We start from the raw sequence: 17,278 nt of genomic DNA, 5'->3' as shown, positions 1-17,278 counted from the left end.
TGTCTCACCTGTCCCCAGTCTCCTGCTTTCCACTTCGGACATCTGCCCCCTCTGCATTTCTTTTGCTCACTGGGCTTAGCAAGGTGTTTGCAATACTCTTCTTCTACATGTCTCCCCTCCTTTGACAAACAATACACACTGCGGTGCTTTTGGCCCCTTCCACAGGAGACAGAACACTGCAAAAATAAAGTAACAACAGATCAGCTTTCACACAGGGCTATCTACACAGTCATACAGGGGCCATGGCTATCCAGGGCATTTTCTTATCACTGCACCAAAAAGCACATCCCCAGGTCCATGGCAGCCTACAAAGCTTGAGGCGGGTACAGAAGGGCAGCATTTAACCACTGGAAATGCTCCCATTTGCACTTAATATTGCAACGTATTCTTGGTCAGAGCCCCCAAAATGCCAATATCAAAATGGAGAAAGCAGCTGACATTCAGCAGGGCTAACAGGCTGGATTCCTGGCATTGCTCCAGCAGTTTCAAAGGAGCAGAATCATCTTACAGGGATCAAGCCAGGAACCCTCGGTATCTACTTAGAACTTGAAAGGAACCATTTCCATTTACCTTGATACAAAGGGATGTCAAATGTTGGTAAATCAGGAGTTTAAAGTGTGATACTGCACCTTCACAGAGGGAAATAACAGCACAAAAGACAAGGCAGAAGAGTGCAGCCTTTCCAAGTCCTTGGTACTAAAGCTTGTTTGTTTTACCATTAGAGACAGACTTTTTTTTTTTAACTAAACAGACCAAAACCAGGACATGCTCATCCTTAAGATTTATGCATTTTGAAAACAACTCAGAAGGTGGGAAGAAGGCAGAGCCTGGAGAATCAAAGCAAAAAGCAAACCAGCAGGTATGTTAGCTGTAAGCTTTGTAGTGAAGCAACTAATTTCAACCTCCCTCTGCAGGTTCACTGAACTTTTTCAAATGTGACCACTTCTGGCATGCAAACCCCAAGCAACTTCACTTTGATTTCAGATTAGTCTCCTCAAAAAGATTTAGGAATCAAAGGGGTCTGGAATCACGACAAGAATTTAATATGACAGTTTCGTGTAGAACAAGCCTCTTACTCAGCATGATGCACCCAGAGACTCAGCTTCAATTTCTTCATTACATGCTATGTCATAAACATACTGGTCTAATCCTCGAGTGCAAACACACTGTTTTAACCATCTCTCCATATAAAATATTCTGCTTTCTTTTCAGAATGGAGGAAACACAGAGAAATGAGGCTTCTATCTTCATTTTGGAGCCTCTCCATGAGTATATTTCCCAAGAAATATATTACAGTTCAAGCTCTTCCCAGCCTATGAATACATTTGAAACCTAAAAAATTATATATGTATCAGCTGTGGAAGATCCACGAGAATTGAAACTGGCACATACATTGGCACCTGTGCATATTTTATATTACAGCCCTACTTACAACTCATTCAGGCCACAAAGAACCAGTGAGAGAGCAGTAGCTTGCTCCTGAATGGAAAAGGTCGGACAAGTGTGGTAAGAAATGGATGTAACTCCTCGAGTCAGACATTGTTGCTTAAAAGCTTGTATAAACGATGCACTGAAAAAGGTTGTTTTCATGCTGCAGGAGCGTTGCAGATTAAGGAAAAGGCCGCTGAGGTCCCTTGTGATTAATAGAGTGTAAGATCCATGAACGATGCTCCTGTGAGAGGCTGCAGCAGGGATGGCTGCCTCTGACTTTCCCTGAGCCCAGATCCAATTTCAAGATAGGCCAAAAACCCCAAGGAGCAACATTCAATCTTCCACTGAAAAACAGAGAAAATGCTGTCTCTTGTAATAAAAAAAAACTTCCACAAATTACCCAGATCCATAAACTTTACCTTTTTTTCCTTTAGTATCAATAGAAAAAAATACTGAGCTAATGTTATATTATTTTTATAAGCCTCCTAATTTCATCAGAAGTTCATTTTTTCTTTCTCTCCTCAGGCAATGAATGCCAGTAAGAAGGAAATGTCAAATCTTAGCAAACCCAGTTGTAAATTTCTAATACTTTCATCCATGTACTGTCTGTGGACTAAACACTAATGCTGATACTTAGGCAAAAATTCAAGTGCTCCTTGCAGGTTGATGCCACTTTACTGTGACAATCAAAGCTGAAGAGTTAATTTACAGCCTCAGTCAAGACTTTGTCTTACTCCACATCCTGAGCTGGTACAGCCTAGAGCATTCCTTAATTTAAAAAATACATTGGATCCACTACTTATCCCAGAGAAAGTCTAACCCCATTGTGCAACAATGCAAGCAAATCTCTGGGAACCTGAAGCTGGTTGATAAATATTTGATATCACAAAATATGGTGCTAGTCATTTCCAAAATTATTATTTCCCTTCTACAAAATGCTTAACTTTGGCATGGAGCCTGATTCTGACATTTATCTCGTGATCCCATGATCAAACAAGTCTGCATGCATAGCTTGGTGCACTCAGAGGTTGAGGCATAATTTGCCTAATTTTGTTAATACTTAAATGTAATTCCCAAGATGCTGGAATTAATCATTTCTATGTCTGCCTTTAATATAAATCAAAGTTAGGCAGCTCTGCATTTTCAGATCTAAACCACCCGTTTGCTTTCATGCACATTTGAGTTATGATCTCATTTGCACTGACAGAAAAGAAAGGCTGGATAATCTAATGTAACCAAGTATCAGAGACTGAAAATTCCTTTGCAAACAGTCTACTTCATAACTGCTGTCTAAATCATCTCAGGTATTTTCAACTTTTATCTGGCATGTACATTTTAAGCATATGTGAGCCACATGCAAAGAGTAATTAAACAGTGGGTTTCATCTCAGTGCCATGTGAGTCAGGGAAGTGCTACACCCAGCTACCAACATCAGCCTCATCTATTTTGGACCCTGGAAAAACTTAATTTCATTATCAGGACTCTTCATTGCTGCAAACGCTGCCTATCGATGACAGTGCCATAGTGAGGTAAGCTTGGACCTTGCCTTCCTTAAAACATTTGACTAGCAGAAAACCACTCCCTTCATATTTCTCTTTCTTATTCTCGACTTCTTTCCTTTCCCCCACCCCCTATAGAAAATGCTTCCAAGTGCTGGGGACAGACAGGTGGCTCTCTGTGGAACAGCAGCCTCATCCAAGGCTCTTTACAGTCAACAGAAAAACTACTGGTTTTAAGCACCTCTGAAGGTGTAAGTCAGGTACTGCATTGAATTTTTTCACTAAGCAGCTTCCTAGAGTCGAGGTTCACCTGCACTTGGGCACATCCGTGGTCACCCAGCTCTGCCTTCACTCTGTGGGAAAACGTTGCACTGAAAGGTTGTTTCCAGCCTGTGATTGAAGCACAACAGCAAAGAGCACCCCTGGGTTAACCTGGGAGGACAGCCAGGCATGGAGGAGGGTGTGAAAACAACACATTGTGTTGTTTCTATAAAAAATCCACATAGATGTTTGTGGCACGTAAAATAATAGAAGAATAATATTTCAAAAAATCAACTATAGCCATCACACTAAGACTCTACCGAAACTTCCTTTTGTTACTATCTTTATCTCCTAAAGCCATCACGGTCACACCTGGGACTTTCCTCAGAGAACAAAAACAAAAGGACTTTCCTAAGAGCAATAGGATCAAAACATTCAGCATAGATTTAAGGGGTTTATATTTATTGCATGATTAGTGTTAACATGCCAAGAACCAGAGATTGGCATGCTGCTGATTTTTTCAAATAAGTATACAGCTTAGTTTAAATAAATGAAAGAAAATAAGTTTAAATAAATGTAACAAAAATATTTCCATATCAACTGTTTCCACAAAGGTCAGAACACCATGCAAATGTCTCCTGCAATGCCTTTCTCTGCTCCAGCACAGAGAAAAGCTTCTGTTTTTGTTTCCACAAAAGATTTGTTTTCTGTTTCAGAGTTCAGGAATGACAACGGATCATTATGTGTTACCAGGTACGTGTAAATTGCTTTAAAACAACCCTTGCTGCATTTCCTGCTCTGATCGTTTGGAAGATGAGGGTACATCTGGTTCATTAAGACCTCTCTAGATCAGAAAGGCTGCTATTTGATTCACCGGGCTGGTAGCAGAGAAAACTCCAGAGTATGTAGTCCAAAAGCTCTTCAAAATTTATACAAAATTTCAGGCTGGTCGAGGCCAGTTTCTGCCCCTCTAGCAGGGGACCGTGACCTGCTCTTCTGCACGGGGAGCTCAGGCTGTGGCCGTGCTGTGCCAGGCTGAGGGTTGGGGACGAGGTCAGTCCAGCATCGAAAGGACTCAACAGCCTTGAACACAAGTGAGCAAACCTTGGTGAGAAGAAAGAGGCAGGACAGAGCAATCAGGAAGAAATGGAATGACTCTGCTTCTTGTAAACTGTACATTGAAAGGACAGCTCAACACAGGGCAGAGAGACATATCCCCAGCAAGAAGCTGGGTACACTCTCCCCTAGAAGTAAAAAGTTTCAGAAAATGCTGTCAGACCACTTTTCAGGCCCACCTTGCATCAGCCGACGTTTTGGGAGGTATTTGAGATAATGAATGCAAGCTGTGGTGATCACCAAATGAATTCCCAAAGATAGGTATGCTCTGATAGCTCACCAAAGGCAGGGCTGGGGGCTGGGAAGAATTAAGACTAAAAATGGCTTTATCAGATTCTGCCAGGAGCAACTTTTTGGAGGAAATTAAAATCAATCCCTTTGGGTTTAGATTTCCCACATTAAGGATAATATGGAAAGTAAGCACTCATAAGTAAGCCCTGGTTCATCCTTTCCAACAATCTGAGACAAAACATGTGCTGGATGAAATAAAGCACAAAAGCAGCAGAGCCCTACGATGCTTTACACTCCCTTTCTATGAGGGCTGTGCTCTGGATGTCAGCAATCTTCTCCAGCTGTGAGCAGAGCCCAACGATGCACCCTCATAGCTGCCTTTCAGCACCACATTAGTCTGTGTCAGCTCTTACTACAACTTACAATGCTGCTTTCAGATGCTGAAACTACAGCCCTGTGACTTCTGTACTTCTGAAGTCTCTTGAGCACAAAGGACATCAGCAGACACACCACCAAGGAAAGCTTGGATCCCTTCTCACCAGTTGAACCTTTACTGGAAGTCTTAAAATGCCTGAACCTTCCTGTACTATCCAGTAACAGAGGCATTGTGGCATCCAAACCAAATTAGCTTCCCAACAGCAAGGTATTTCAGCAGGTAACTCCCTTCAGTGAGGCAAGCAACAGGCTAACAGCAAGAGTGCAGCACTTCAGGAGATGTCTAAGAAACATTTGTTCCTGCTTTGAAGCCTTGTTCCTTCCACTGATCTGTTTTAGCGTGGTCTCACACCTGGCTGCAACAGCATCGTGAGAAGTCCATACCCCTGGGGTGGAAACGTGTGCAAGGCAGGAGTCATCCAGCTCGGCTTTCCTTTCCTGATAAATTACAGAGCTATACCTTAGCACACTCAAGTGTGTATGGTCATGGTGATTTTAGCTGGTACATGACCAGGAAATACTTGTGATTTTTGTACATTTAAAAGGGATGAGGGGTCTCTACATTCAAGGAAGGGCAAATGGACCAGAGACCTGAGCAAAACACACTTAAGGGCCACACTGCTGTTTAAAGGAGGCTTTGGAAATGTTTAAGCGATGCTGACTCCCCAGACAAATGGGATGACTGAAAAAAAACCCCCATGAACATTAGGGATTTTGGAATGTGTGGTCAGAGTACGTTTGTAAGCATTGTCCAGAACCCCTGTGGAAGCATCCTGAGGAGCTGGAGGACAGCCCTTGGTGTACACAAGAGCAGGCTTTGTCCCAGTGTCCCCAAAGAGCACTCCTTGCCCCGAACATGGACAAGAGAGAACACGCATGCTGGCCTGCCCTCTCTCTGCAGCATACACAGGGTCTGTAGCCTACAGCAGCTCTGTTCCCAGCTCTGAGCAGAGGCACAGAGCTTCCCAAGGGATTATCTGCAAAAGGGAGAAATGAAACAATCCACTAAATCTTCACCTTTCCACTGCCAAACTCAGCTGCAGGGAGAGGTAACTTTGGATTATGTTTCTTAACACATAAAAAAAACAAAAACAAAAACACAAACAACCCAAAAAGGAAAATTTCTCAAAGAAAAGAGTCCAGCTTGATGTGTTGCTGCACCAGAGGGAGAAGGCTGGTGTGTCTGGAGCCCATTCCCCCAGCACAGATTGCCCAGCAGAAAGAATGCTCTTGGGCTCTCTAACTTCTGCAAGATTTAAACCTTGGGCACCAAAGTAGTCAATACCATAATTTCCTCGAGCCGGGAAACCTTGCAAGATATATGGGAAAAAAGAGGTAACTGCAGTAGGAGAAGCCATGTATCTCATCTTCTGCAGCATCCACCTAGTAAGTAACACCTTTTCCCCCACTCGCCCCCCCCGCCTTTCCACTGCCCCGTTGTGACACAATGTACAAAGACTTCACCAGGTGCAGAAATCAGCAGGGCTGTGAGCACACAGAGCTGCCCTAAAAGCTGCATCCCTGCCCCACTTCACACTGTTTACCTTGGACAACAAAAAAGCAAAAAGCTCCCTTATAGCCACTGCAGGTCTCTCCAGGGAGGGAAGTGTTAGATGCCATTTGCTCAAATTAGGAGATGTGTGAGCTACCCAAGTACACCAGTATAAAGGGATGTGGAAGGCACTGATGAAGCCCATTTTCCATGCTTTGGCACTTCCAGGAGAGTACCAATTGAAGCAGCAAGGCTCCTCAGCTATCTGACACTTCATATTTTTAGTGAAAAGTTGTATTATAATGCCATTTAGATGTTCCATTCAAGAATAGAATTTCTCCATGTCAGATGGAGTGAAACACAAAGTAAAAAGCTCTCCAAAGAACATCAGCCCTATTTCACAGGTGTGCATCACACTGGGGGGTTGTAGGAGCACCAGGCTGCTGCTTGCTCTCCAGTTTTATAAAGAAAAATCTTGGCTTAATGCAGTAGGGATAAATACTGTCAGCCTGCATACGGTCTTGGGCATCAGACAGATTTTCATCCATGCTGCTGGCTCACTCACCTCCCCTGTGAGCTAGTAAAATTAAAACATGAATAGAGCATTAAGTGCCTGTGGAACAGGACTGACTACATCATTTTTCCTTAATAACTGCACAAATCAGTCACTAGGAAAGTTAGAAACACAGTAAATCTCTTTGTGCTTAGTGTCCCTCATCATTATACATCCTTGCTTCTAAATCCCAAGGATCTGAGCAGCAGCAATTATTGCAGTGTGGGGTATACAGCGTGACTCTGGAATATGGGCAAAACTGCGCACACATTACTCAAAGCCCAGCTCAGGGATCTGCCTGAAGATGCTCAACTTCACAGCTCATCCTTGAAAGTGTGTTACTGCTCCAAAGAGTCCCCTGCAGTCTAACACACAGTGCAATTCCTGCATTCAGAGACAGTGCTTTGGGACACAAATGTTGCCAGCAATTGCCCTTTTAATGTTTTATTTCTCCTGTGTCTGAGTGTGTGCAGGTACAGGAGGTCTGCAGGATTTATGGAGCCAGCAGCCATGGATGGGCCACCCATGACACAAAGACAATCTGGTCATCACTGAAAAGCAGCCTCACCACTTGTTTGAGTTCAGGCCAGCCATGCACAGCCTAGAAAATGACCATTTTAGTTGAGAAAACATGTAAGAGGAAGTGTAAAAAGGCAACCACAGAGGCACATCAAGTGCAGTCAAACAGCCATTGCACTTCTCTGGGAGGAGAGGAGCATTTTACAGTAAGTTAGGACAGAAGCATGGGTTGGACTATACATGGTAAGAAACATCAGTGAATGCTAATGGAAGTACCTGCTCTGAGTGGGAAGGTGCACTGAGGAACTTAGGTAAAAGATGGACCATCTGGGGGTAGAGGGAAGAGAAGATTTTCAAGATACAAGAAAATAACCTTTCTGAGTCTGACCCCTGGTCCAACTCATGTCTGTCCTGGCAGCAACAACAGGAGAGGCTAATGAAGGAGAGCAGGTAAGATTCGCTGCATCTCATTTCCCTCCTATTTCCCCAGCATGTCATCACCAGATTAGAGTGGTTAGAGGGGACACTGCTGCCCAGTCCTTTTACTTCTCCATCAGACTAAAAGACCCTTGATTTAACCACCAGGTCAGATCACAAGGGGTACAAAGGCCAACAAGGGCTTTCAAGGGAGGAGTGTGGATTGTAACAGCTGAGTTTTAAGTTGCAGGAAATCAGTCCTGTGAAGAGTGGATTCAGAAAATCACTGAAAGGCTGGCTCAGTGTTAAGAACACAGTGCCCCAGGGTGGTCCCTCACCTGCAGTGTAGCAGACAGGTTTCCATGGTTGTTTTCCTGCTCATTGGGCATCAACACTTGCAAATGGGAGACAGAGAACTGATAGCAAAAGGATACCTATATAGCTCTCCTTACTTAAGGAGAAAGAGAAGTATCAATGAAAGATGGTGATGGCAGTCAAAAAAAAAATGGAGGAAAATAAAAATGGGAGATTTTAGGGTAGCAAGAGAAGAATAAAATGTTGCTCCTCTACCAGGCAGCTGACTACCACTGGCTTCACCCACCTGTGACTGGCTTGGAGCCACCAGCTGTGGGTCTGAGCCTTAACAGGAACAGTGGACACTGGGCTGAAGAAAGAGATGCATGACCATCCATCACCACTACCTCAGAGAAGCAACAGGCAGAAACTCTTCACACAAAAATCCCAACTGCATTTAACCTCTGGTACAAGCTCTGAGAAGGCCACAAGGCAGCAAATAGGTGAACTCCCAGTTATGGCCCAGGGATGTGCAGTTTTGAAGGGTGGCTGAAGCTGAGCACTGGTGGTGGGATGCTCTGGGTGTCATACAGCAGGGAGTACAGGAAAGGGTCTGGTTAGCTTTTATAAACAAAACCAGAGAAGGCTGCGCTGTCAAAGGCCTATTTTTGACTTGGGAACCAAAGCAGACAACTTCTTGCCTTTCATCAACACAGTGAACCGTCAGTCCCTGGAGACAGTCAGTCTGCGAGATCCTAAAGGAGAGGCAACCAGGAATCCAAGAGGGACAACAGCCTTGGTGGGCCAGCCTAGGCATGCAGTAAACAGCTCCAAGATAGAGACAGCTTCAGACAGATGTTTGGGGATATCCATAGGCTACCAACCTCTCATTTTGGTCAGGATTGACTCTATTAAATCCATTTCTACTTGCCACCCAAGCCACCCAATGCATCTCTCTTCCTGGGTTATGGGTGCTGGCACTACCTGAGCAGCCCCCTTTACTGCAGCAACATTTGTCCTTCCCCCACAGGCTCTCAGGGTAGGACTATTTTTATTAGTTTTCTGATAATACCTGGCACTACAGAGAAATACAGATTTGCTGTTGCAGTCTTGGAGCCCAAACCTTCATTGTATGAATGAAGGACAGAAAAAGCAATGTGAATCACTGAGTGACTGAAGAGTTTAGTGTGCCTATCACTTCATTTTCAAGGATGGCTTTGTTATTGCAAAACATGTGTAAAGAATCACACAGCAGCTCAGTAATGCTGCTGTCACAGCAAATTCATTTTCTGCAGAAGAGAGGAAGAGAACAGCAGAGTTATATATACTTGCAACCAAATCTGTCCCTGGTTATCTCTGCCTTAGCAAGAGCTGACATCCTGCCTGCTAAGAACATTATCAGAATAACGACATGGAGAATATTGCTGTTGAACAGCCTATTTTCAGCCAGCTGCATGGGGAAGGCATTTTGTAAACAACATAGTGGGGATTTGACAGAATTAAATACAAATAACCTGAAGTTTCCACTGACACCAATTTTAAGATTAAAATTCCTGAGTGCCAGCTGTCTGACACAGATGTTGGCCAGGCAGTTCTACTTCCCACCTAGTTCAGAGTCCCTTTGCTGCTACCATGTCCCTGAGTGCAGCCAAAGAGCCCTGCAAAGCCATCAATGCCACCAGCTTCCTGCCAAGGGGATACAACAATGCTATCCTAGCCCAAATATGAACTCACATCCACAATAACAGTTTGGACCTTAGCCAACTAATATTCTGATTATTTTACACTAAGCTTCCAATACTTCATTAGAGCAAAAGGCCCTCAAAGACTATAATATCAGCATCTCTGCCTATGGGATAAGCTGGGAAGGACACACTGCTGTTCTACAGGCAGTAAGAGCCACACAACCATTGCATCAGCAGCTCAAACTTTAGATACCCAAGAGTGACAAGTACTCGACAAAGCAGACTACTTTTAAAATTATAATACTTTTTAGGAAAAAACAATCTAAAACCCCACCCACTTGTTTTACACAGTTCAAAGTCAAATGATCACCGTCCCAGTGCAGTGAAGCCCAAATGACTCACCCAACTGAACCAGGGTGCTGTGAGATAAAATTGTTTTACCTCATCTGTGCCCATTTCCTAACTCAGAAAGAATAAGAAGCGCAGAACAAGTTAATTCAGCATAATTCATAAAATGTATCAGGATACAGTGGGATATTAAGGTAAACTCAAATTTCAGAGATTATTGCAAGGAGCAAATATGCTCTGAGAGAAGTGTTCTAAGTGAGGTTATGGGTATATTTATATATGTGATATATATATATATTCAAAACCAGCCTCAGGTTTTAAGTGAAGCATTGGGCAATTCTCTCTGTGAACATCTCCCTCATCCTGGAGAACATGGCAAAATTTCCTCTCAGTACGCAAAAGCATGGATGGAGACCTGTGTTCATACCATAAGGCATTCAGAGGAGAAAAAACACTCTCTGTATTTTTGTGACAATTTGTGCATGTTTTCTAAAGCATGGTTTTAATGAAAAGGTCAGTTCTATCACATGGTGTACAATTCTGCAGTGTTCAAATACATGTTCTTAAATAAGCAAAGAAATAAAAGTGTCACCTTGTTTTAGTCCTCTTTGAACATTTGTTATAATGACATCTCACCCGTCTCTTGTTATACCATTATCATTTACACACACAATCTGATTATCCATTTAGTTTTCTCTTTCAAATCTGGATTTAACCAGCCAGATAAAAATTACTTATTTACTGTATGAAGTCCCAGTGGAATTTTGCCCAAGGACTGTGGGTTGGACTCTTCAGACTCTCTCTGCTTCAATTTGTATGTATTTTATAGCACTAATTTCACTGACACTTGAGTAAAGCTAAGCCAGTCAGATGCTTGTGAGACATTAGTTATCCAAACTTCGTAATTCATAAGTTTTTAACTGTGTTTGTTTAATTATTGAGAATAACAATTTCTGTTGGAGAACAAAGTAAAAGAAAAACTGGTAAAAGATGGAACGTTGCAGTACCATTTCAGAAAATTTAGCAAAAATTACCAAAACTAAGTATATGATCTTAATTTAGCAAAAGACTCAAGAAATCATTATACAAATTCATTTTTGATTACATTCTACTTGTCTTTAATTTTCACTGTTCAACATTAACATTAGACATTGTAAAGGTATGCAACATTTATATAAAATTAAATAACAATATTGGAAAAATAAATACACTTTTACATAAATACATAAATCCATACTGCTGAAAAGTTTCAGCTAATACTATACTCTTGTTTCAAAAGTGACCAAAAAAATATGGTAGTGACACTCCATCCCAACAGATGAAGTATGTACAGCTACAGAATGATGATTGCAACCAATGACAGAGCTAAAGCAAATCCAGGTGATACCACAGTAAAGAAGGAAAATTTGGCCGTTACTACCTACAGTAGTAGCACGAGGTAGACATACACATGGAGTGTTCTGCTGGAGGGGCATGAAGGCCTGTGGACCCCACAGATCCTTTTCAGTCTTCAAACAGCTCTGGGGGCCCCTATGTTAGAGCCCAAAGACATGCTGGTGAATAAGACTGAAAAATCAAGTCACTTTGTGGCAACAACTGGGGCTGAGCCCTGCAGCCCCTTCCCCTGTGGAGGTCAAGGGCTGTGAGCCCTGTGGGCAGCTGGAGGAGATGCCACAGGCAGGACAGGATGCCCCTGCCCTCCACCTGTCTGCCTGACATCCCACCCACTCCCAGGAGAGTGAGCAAGGACAACCCACTGAGGTTAATACAACTGAGTTGAGTCAACGGAATTTTTTCCTGGGTGAAAACAACCCAAAATCAAACTAGAGGACTGCACCCTGCCTTTCCAGCAGTGAGGAGCAGGCACAGATCTGGAGCCTGCTCCTGAAACAGTTGTGAAGAGGCTGAATGCTGATCGACACCAGAGTGAAACACAACTCTGTGCACACTTTTGGTTCTTGCAAATGGTCCAGCACTGGTAGCCAGGGTCAGCAGCACCTCCTGGCAGGTAAATCCTGTGGGGCAGCCAGTGCGTGTGTCACCAGCTCTGCTCACCTCCCCTCGCTCCTTGTTAGCACCAGCCAGATCAGCGGACAAGGAACACATTAGCACCTCAAATGAAATATTTCATAGCACTGTCACTTGTACTGGTGAAGCACCGGATAAACACCAGTTCAGCAGTTTTATGGCTATTGCAGAACTCACTGAGGTATGATAAAAACATAGAGGAGTGTTACTTGAAGGCATCCGCGTCACTGAAAGCACCCACTGAACGAGAGGAGGTTTTGGCAAGATGACTTTTCAGACTGTGACAATTAAGGAAGTCCAATACATTACAAACAGGCCTACTTTTGATTGTCTATAAAGTGCTTTTGAGTAAATTTTTTATAAAATTCTTCAACTGATTTTATAACAAAATACACAATAAAGATTGACATTTGTTTAAAGGCCACTCCAAAAAGGACAGGTTTATGGTCTCCAGCGCTCCAGAACCACCCCATGTGGCACCTGCCTTGGTGTAGGGCCCAGAGCAAAGGGTGCTGCGCTGGGCAGGGAGAATTTCAAAGCTCTGGCACCCAAAATAGCACCCCAAGCCCCGCAGTTCAGGGCTGCTCTGCCCTCACAAGAGCATCTCTGTAGCAGACTCCTCCAGCAGCAAAGGAGCAGTGTAGGACACCTCTGCTCCAAACACTATGTTGTTATTGGAAAACTCCCAGGGTTTTAAGCTTTCCAGCACCTTGCTGATCCTTTGCTGACTTAATGATAGAGCAGCAGCTGGCTAGACAATCACTCTCCAGAACCAGAGAGATGCACAAGAATATCTTACAGATGCCTTTGCACTGTACATCACACTCATATTATATACACAGGAACAGAAATTAGAGCATGGGTGCAAATGCACACGTGTTTCTATACAGGTTTGTGCGTGGGCAGGTGGGGACATGCACACACATCTATACACACTTGTACATGACTGGGAATTGAATGCAATTTAGTACATTCTACCCAGTCATCTTGCTTTTGGCAGAGAACACATGACTGGTAAACCAGTAGGTGCACAGTGCAGTGTAACCATTAAAGAGCAGAACAATTTAACTTCAATGGCAATGTACTGCCTAAATGCCAGGTTTAAATCCATATGCAAAAAGCTCAGTCAGAATCAAGATTCACAATGCACAGCACTTGCACTGTGTAGTAAAATGGACAAAGGTGGCTACTTAGCAGAAAGTGCCTTTTATATTAAAGGACTTGAGCTCCCTTAATGTAAGCCTTTCCTGAACAGGTGTTATTCTGAATATATTGTCAATAATCCTCTTTAAGTGCAGTTTTAAGACACGAAGCATTAGCACCTTCGTTTGAAGCAAATTAAATCTGTCGTTATGGGATATCCAGAAAATGGTTCACAAAGAGAAAGAGTTTATGGTCGTACCGAACTCCAAGGACCAGCGCTCCAGGCAGCATCTCTAGGACAGTCCTGCACATTGCACTGCTCTCTGTCCGGTGGCTTGTCAAGGATTTCACAGCTCAGATCCGTAAACCTTTCTCCATTAGGGCGCTGGCACACCACCAGCCGTGTTCTTGTCCCTGCCCCGCATGGCTTCGTGCACTGGAAGTCAGCAGAGGACAGAGCAATCACCGTCGGGGCAGCAAAAATACTGCTGACTGGTTGCTCAAAGCATTAGCACCTTAGAAGGTGGTTTCTGTTCCCAACAAACCCACTCCAGCCAAATCCCCCCCAAATGCTGCATGAGATTCAGTTGGGGCATCAGCTGCTTCAGCTTCTCTCTTCCTGAAGCTGTTCATGCTGCTCCACCATGATACTGCCAGACCCACATGATACTGGAGATTTACATCAACAATTGCTCATCTCAGATGAATTTTCAGCAGGGAGTAGTGTGTTTATTAAAAAAAGAGGTCTTATGTTAAACTAGGCTTCTCTTAAAAAAAGAAAAAACCACCAAAACTCAATTTTTGTAGAATTTGCTTTTGCTTGGGAAGAAAATGTCCCCATGACAAATGGAAAGGAAAATACCACCAAGCTGGTTGCCAGGGTTCACTCATTTATCAGGGGCTGCCTTTCAAGTTCCAACCTTTCTAATAAATGTCACCACAACATCTTTCTCTTCTCCCATTTTTCAGCCACCCGCTAATGAAAGTCTTCCCCTGTGCTGGGAGCCCAGGATGGATGGTGCACTCACCTCTCCCCAGTTGCCGTAAGCCCACTGAGGACAGGGGCCAGATTCGCACGATCTCTGCTCCATGGGTTTGCTTTTCTCATCACAGTTATTTGCGGTATATCCGTTTTCATCCTGGCACACCACGACCCGCCGCTGGAACCCTCCCGCACATGTGCTAGAGCACTGGAAGACACAATTGCCCATGGTTTCGTTGAGTCCAGGAATAAGTTTGCATTCCCAGCTCCTTCCCAGTGCCTTGCACCGTGGGAATGCACTGCTAGAAATTTAATACAGCTAACAGGCGTTATTAAACTTCAAACCCCAGCTATTATTAATAGCAGTGCAATGGTTTAGGTGCTGACTAAGCAAAGAAAGTAAACACTACCCTAGTTTTAAGCAGGTGAATAATCCCCACTGACTTTAATGCAGTGTTTGACATGCCATTTATGCTTAATTTCCTTTAGGGACTTCCATGCTAAAGTGCTGCATACTGGTTGGAGTGAGAGGAGCTGGCACTGAGGCTCTGCTGTGCTCTGGCAACAACTCTGCACAGCTGTAAATATCCCAGAGGACAGCCAAGAAGCAGAGGCTGGCCTTTGCCTCATGGAAAATGATCCTTTCAGCTTTCTGCCTAGAGAGCCCCAGAGATATGAGGTGTGAGAGGCTGAGAAGTGAGGCCTGAGTGCTACTGCAACACTTGCTTCTGTGAGCAGAGAGCAGACAGTGGGGAAAAGGCTCCCTCTTTTCCCTGTGTGGTGACTATAAGGAAAGTCTGGATTAGTACAGAAGGAAAACAAAAACCAAACAGCAAAACCGAGGAATAAGAGAATCGGGGCACTTACAGCACCCCAGGGGCCAATCCTCCACTGATTGCCTCCCGGTACATGCGCACGGTTTCGGTTCGGGCTGCCCCCAGGGTGCAGTTTCAGGCGATGATCCGGATAGAGAAAAGGGTGGATGGCCCTGCCGTAGTCATGGCTGTTTGGATGACAAGGAGACATGGAGCAGTCTTGCTCGGTGGCAGGGAGGTCGTCTGGGTCACACTCACTCCTGTCCACCAGCTGGTCACTGTAATTGACGCAGATCACCTGTCGCGTTGCCTTACCTTGACCACAGGTCACCGAGCACTGTGTTACAGTGGGAAAAGGAGACACAGTCACATTGCTAGCTTTGAAAATCTGAAAGACAGTTATTTCTAACAACAATCAGCAGAAAACCTTAATATCCTCACTTATAAAAGGGCAAGTGTGACAGATTAATGAAACACATTTCCACAAATGAGGTCTATAAGGCTCTCCTGCAAGAGACAGGGTGATGCTTACAGAGCTCCACTCCAAGGCTTTCCATTGCCCACATGGTGTCACGGTGCACATTTCTGTGGCTGATGGCTTTGGAAGGTGGAAACAAGCTGACTCGTCGGCCACGGAGCCCTGGTCATCCCGACAGCTGACGTATCTCATCCGGGTACCCTTTCCACACGTTGCAGAGCACTAGGAAAGAGCAACAAGCACCCATTAGAAAGTTTCCTGATACACATTGCAAGGTCTTTGGAATGAAAAGCTGCTTAAATACACTTAAAAATATCACACTGTCTACTGTAAAACAATCCTGAAAGTATTATGACACGTGCTTACCGGTGTCCAGGATCCAAATCTCCACTGTGTCCTGTGAATGCCTGATACAGATCTCTTGGCTTCAGGACTATTTGGATGGGGTGGACATACAGCTATTTCACAGTCCTGTGCAGGAAATACATGAGGGAAAAGTGGGAAATAAAGAATTTGCAGATGTTTTGGTTAAACGACCTCCTCTTCAATATAATTATGAACAACACGCAACATGTTGAAACTCTGTGACCTGCATGCCTGTGTGGAGGCAAGGCTTCCTCCCTGCACAGTCCTGGTGAATCAGCAAAATTCAGTATCAATATACCAAGGCCTTCATATGCAGAACCCTCCGTGGACTTTTGACTTACTAGGAATTTTACGATAGGGATCCCCATAACCATGTGCCATCTCCACGCATTAAAAACAGATGGTTTTGAGGCAAAAGATGAAAGTTCATTAAGAGTTCTCGTATGAGCACACATCTGCAAAGCAGCAACTTTATCTCCCTTCAAAGTTCCCTTCCCTTCAGCGTGAGACCTGCAGCCCACACAATAAAGGTTATGCTGCTGATTGCAGCCCTTTGATTCCCTGGAGTCCACCAGACCGCCCATATCCATGTGCTGGTCTTCACCGCACACCAAGCATGAGAGGCTTTGGGGACAGGCACATCATTCTGCTCAGTCTTAGTACAGTGCCTCACAGGAGGGCTCGGGTCCTGCCTGGACCTCCTGGGAGGTCTGACGACAGAAATTATGAATAGCCATGACTTTACTCCATGAGTAGTCCTTGCCAAAAAGGAAATTAATACTGATTGTCCCCGCGAGGGAGAGTGTGGCTCCTGACAAACGGCATACATGATTCCTGGATTCCTCTGATTTCACTGACACTGCAGATGTGAACGCCAAATGATGGCTGACAACAAGTGGGTTTTTTACCCCTTGACTGTAGTGCAATTGGTCTTCATACATGGGAAAAACAGCCCTTTCCCAAATGTTGTGGCCTCAGTTAAACTCTGTAAGGTCATGCAGGACTGAAGCTGGGCAGGGTATCAGCACTATGACTCTCCTAGATGAGAGATAGATGGTAATATTCTGTTTTATCCAACTCCTTCAGACACCTTGAACACATCCTCTGCTTGAAATGGGAATTCACATTTGCTTCCAAGTACACAGCATAGAAAGCCTCTTCAGCAAATTTGGAATTTATAAAGAT

The 17,278-nt window shown here is 44.0% G+C and overlaps 1 protein-coding gene across 3 annotated transcripts in view; it reads right to left on the bottom strand.

Annotated features, from left to right (window-relative positions):
- ADAMTS9 (ADAM metallopeptidase with thrombospondin type 1 motif 9) overlaps nt 1–17,278 on the bottom strand; it is an 83,692-nt gene that overhangs the window by 23,324 nt on the left and 43,090 nt on the right. For all 3 annotated transcript variants that reach the window (XM_071550315.1, XM_071550316.1, XM_071550317.1), the window contains exons 24-29: nt 16,094–16,198; nt 15,782–15,949; nt 15,302–15,586; nt 14,481–14,642; nt 13,712–13,888; nt 9–176 (exon numbers count right to left, since the gene is read on the bottom strand). In XM_071550315.1, the coding sequence (XP_071406416.1) occupies nt 9–176; nt 13,712–13,888; nt 14,481–14,642; nt 15,302–15,586; nt 15,782–15,949; nt 16,094–16,198 (1,065 nt within the window). The remainder of the gene's footprint in view (nt 1–8; nt 177–13,711; nt 13,889–14,480; nt 14,643–15,301; nt 15,587–15,781; nt 15,950–16,093; nt 16,199–17,278) is intronic.

Source organism: Pithys albifrons, chromosome 3 (assembly GCF_047495875.1).
Source record: "Pithys albifrons albifrons isolate INPA30051 chromosome 3, PitAlb_v1, whole genome shotgun sequence".
In the NCBI taxonomy this organism is placed as follows: domain Eukaryota; kingdom Metazoa; phylum Chordata; class Aves; order Passeriformes; family Thamnophilidae; genus Pithys; species Pithys albifrons.
Note: the sequence above shows the minus strand (reverse complement) of the source record. Positions and strands in the feature narration are given on the sequence as shown.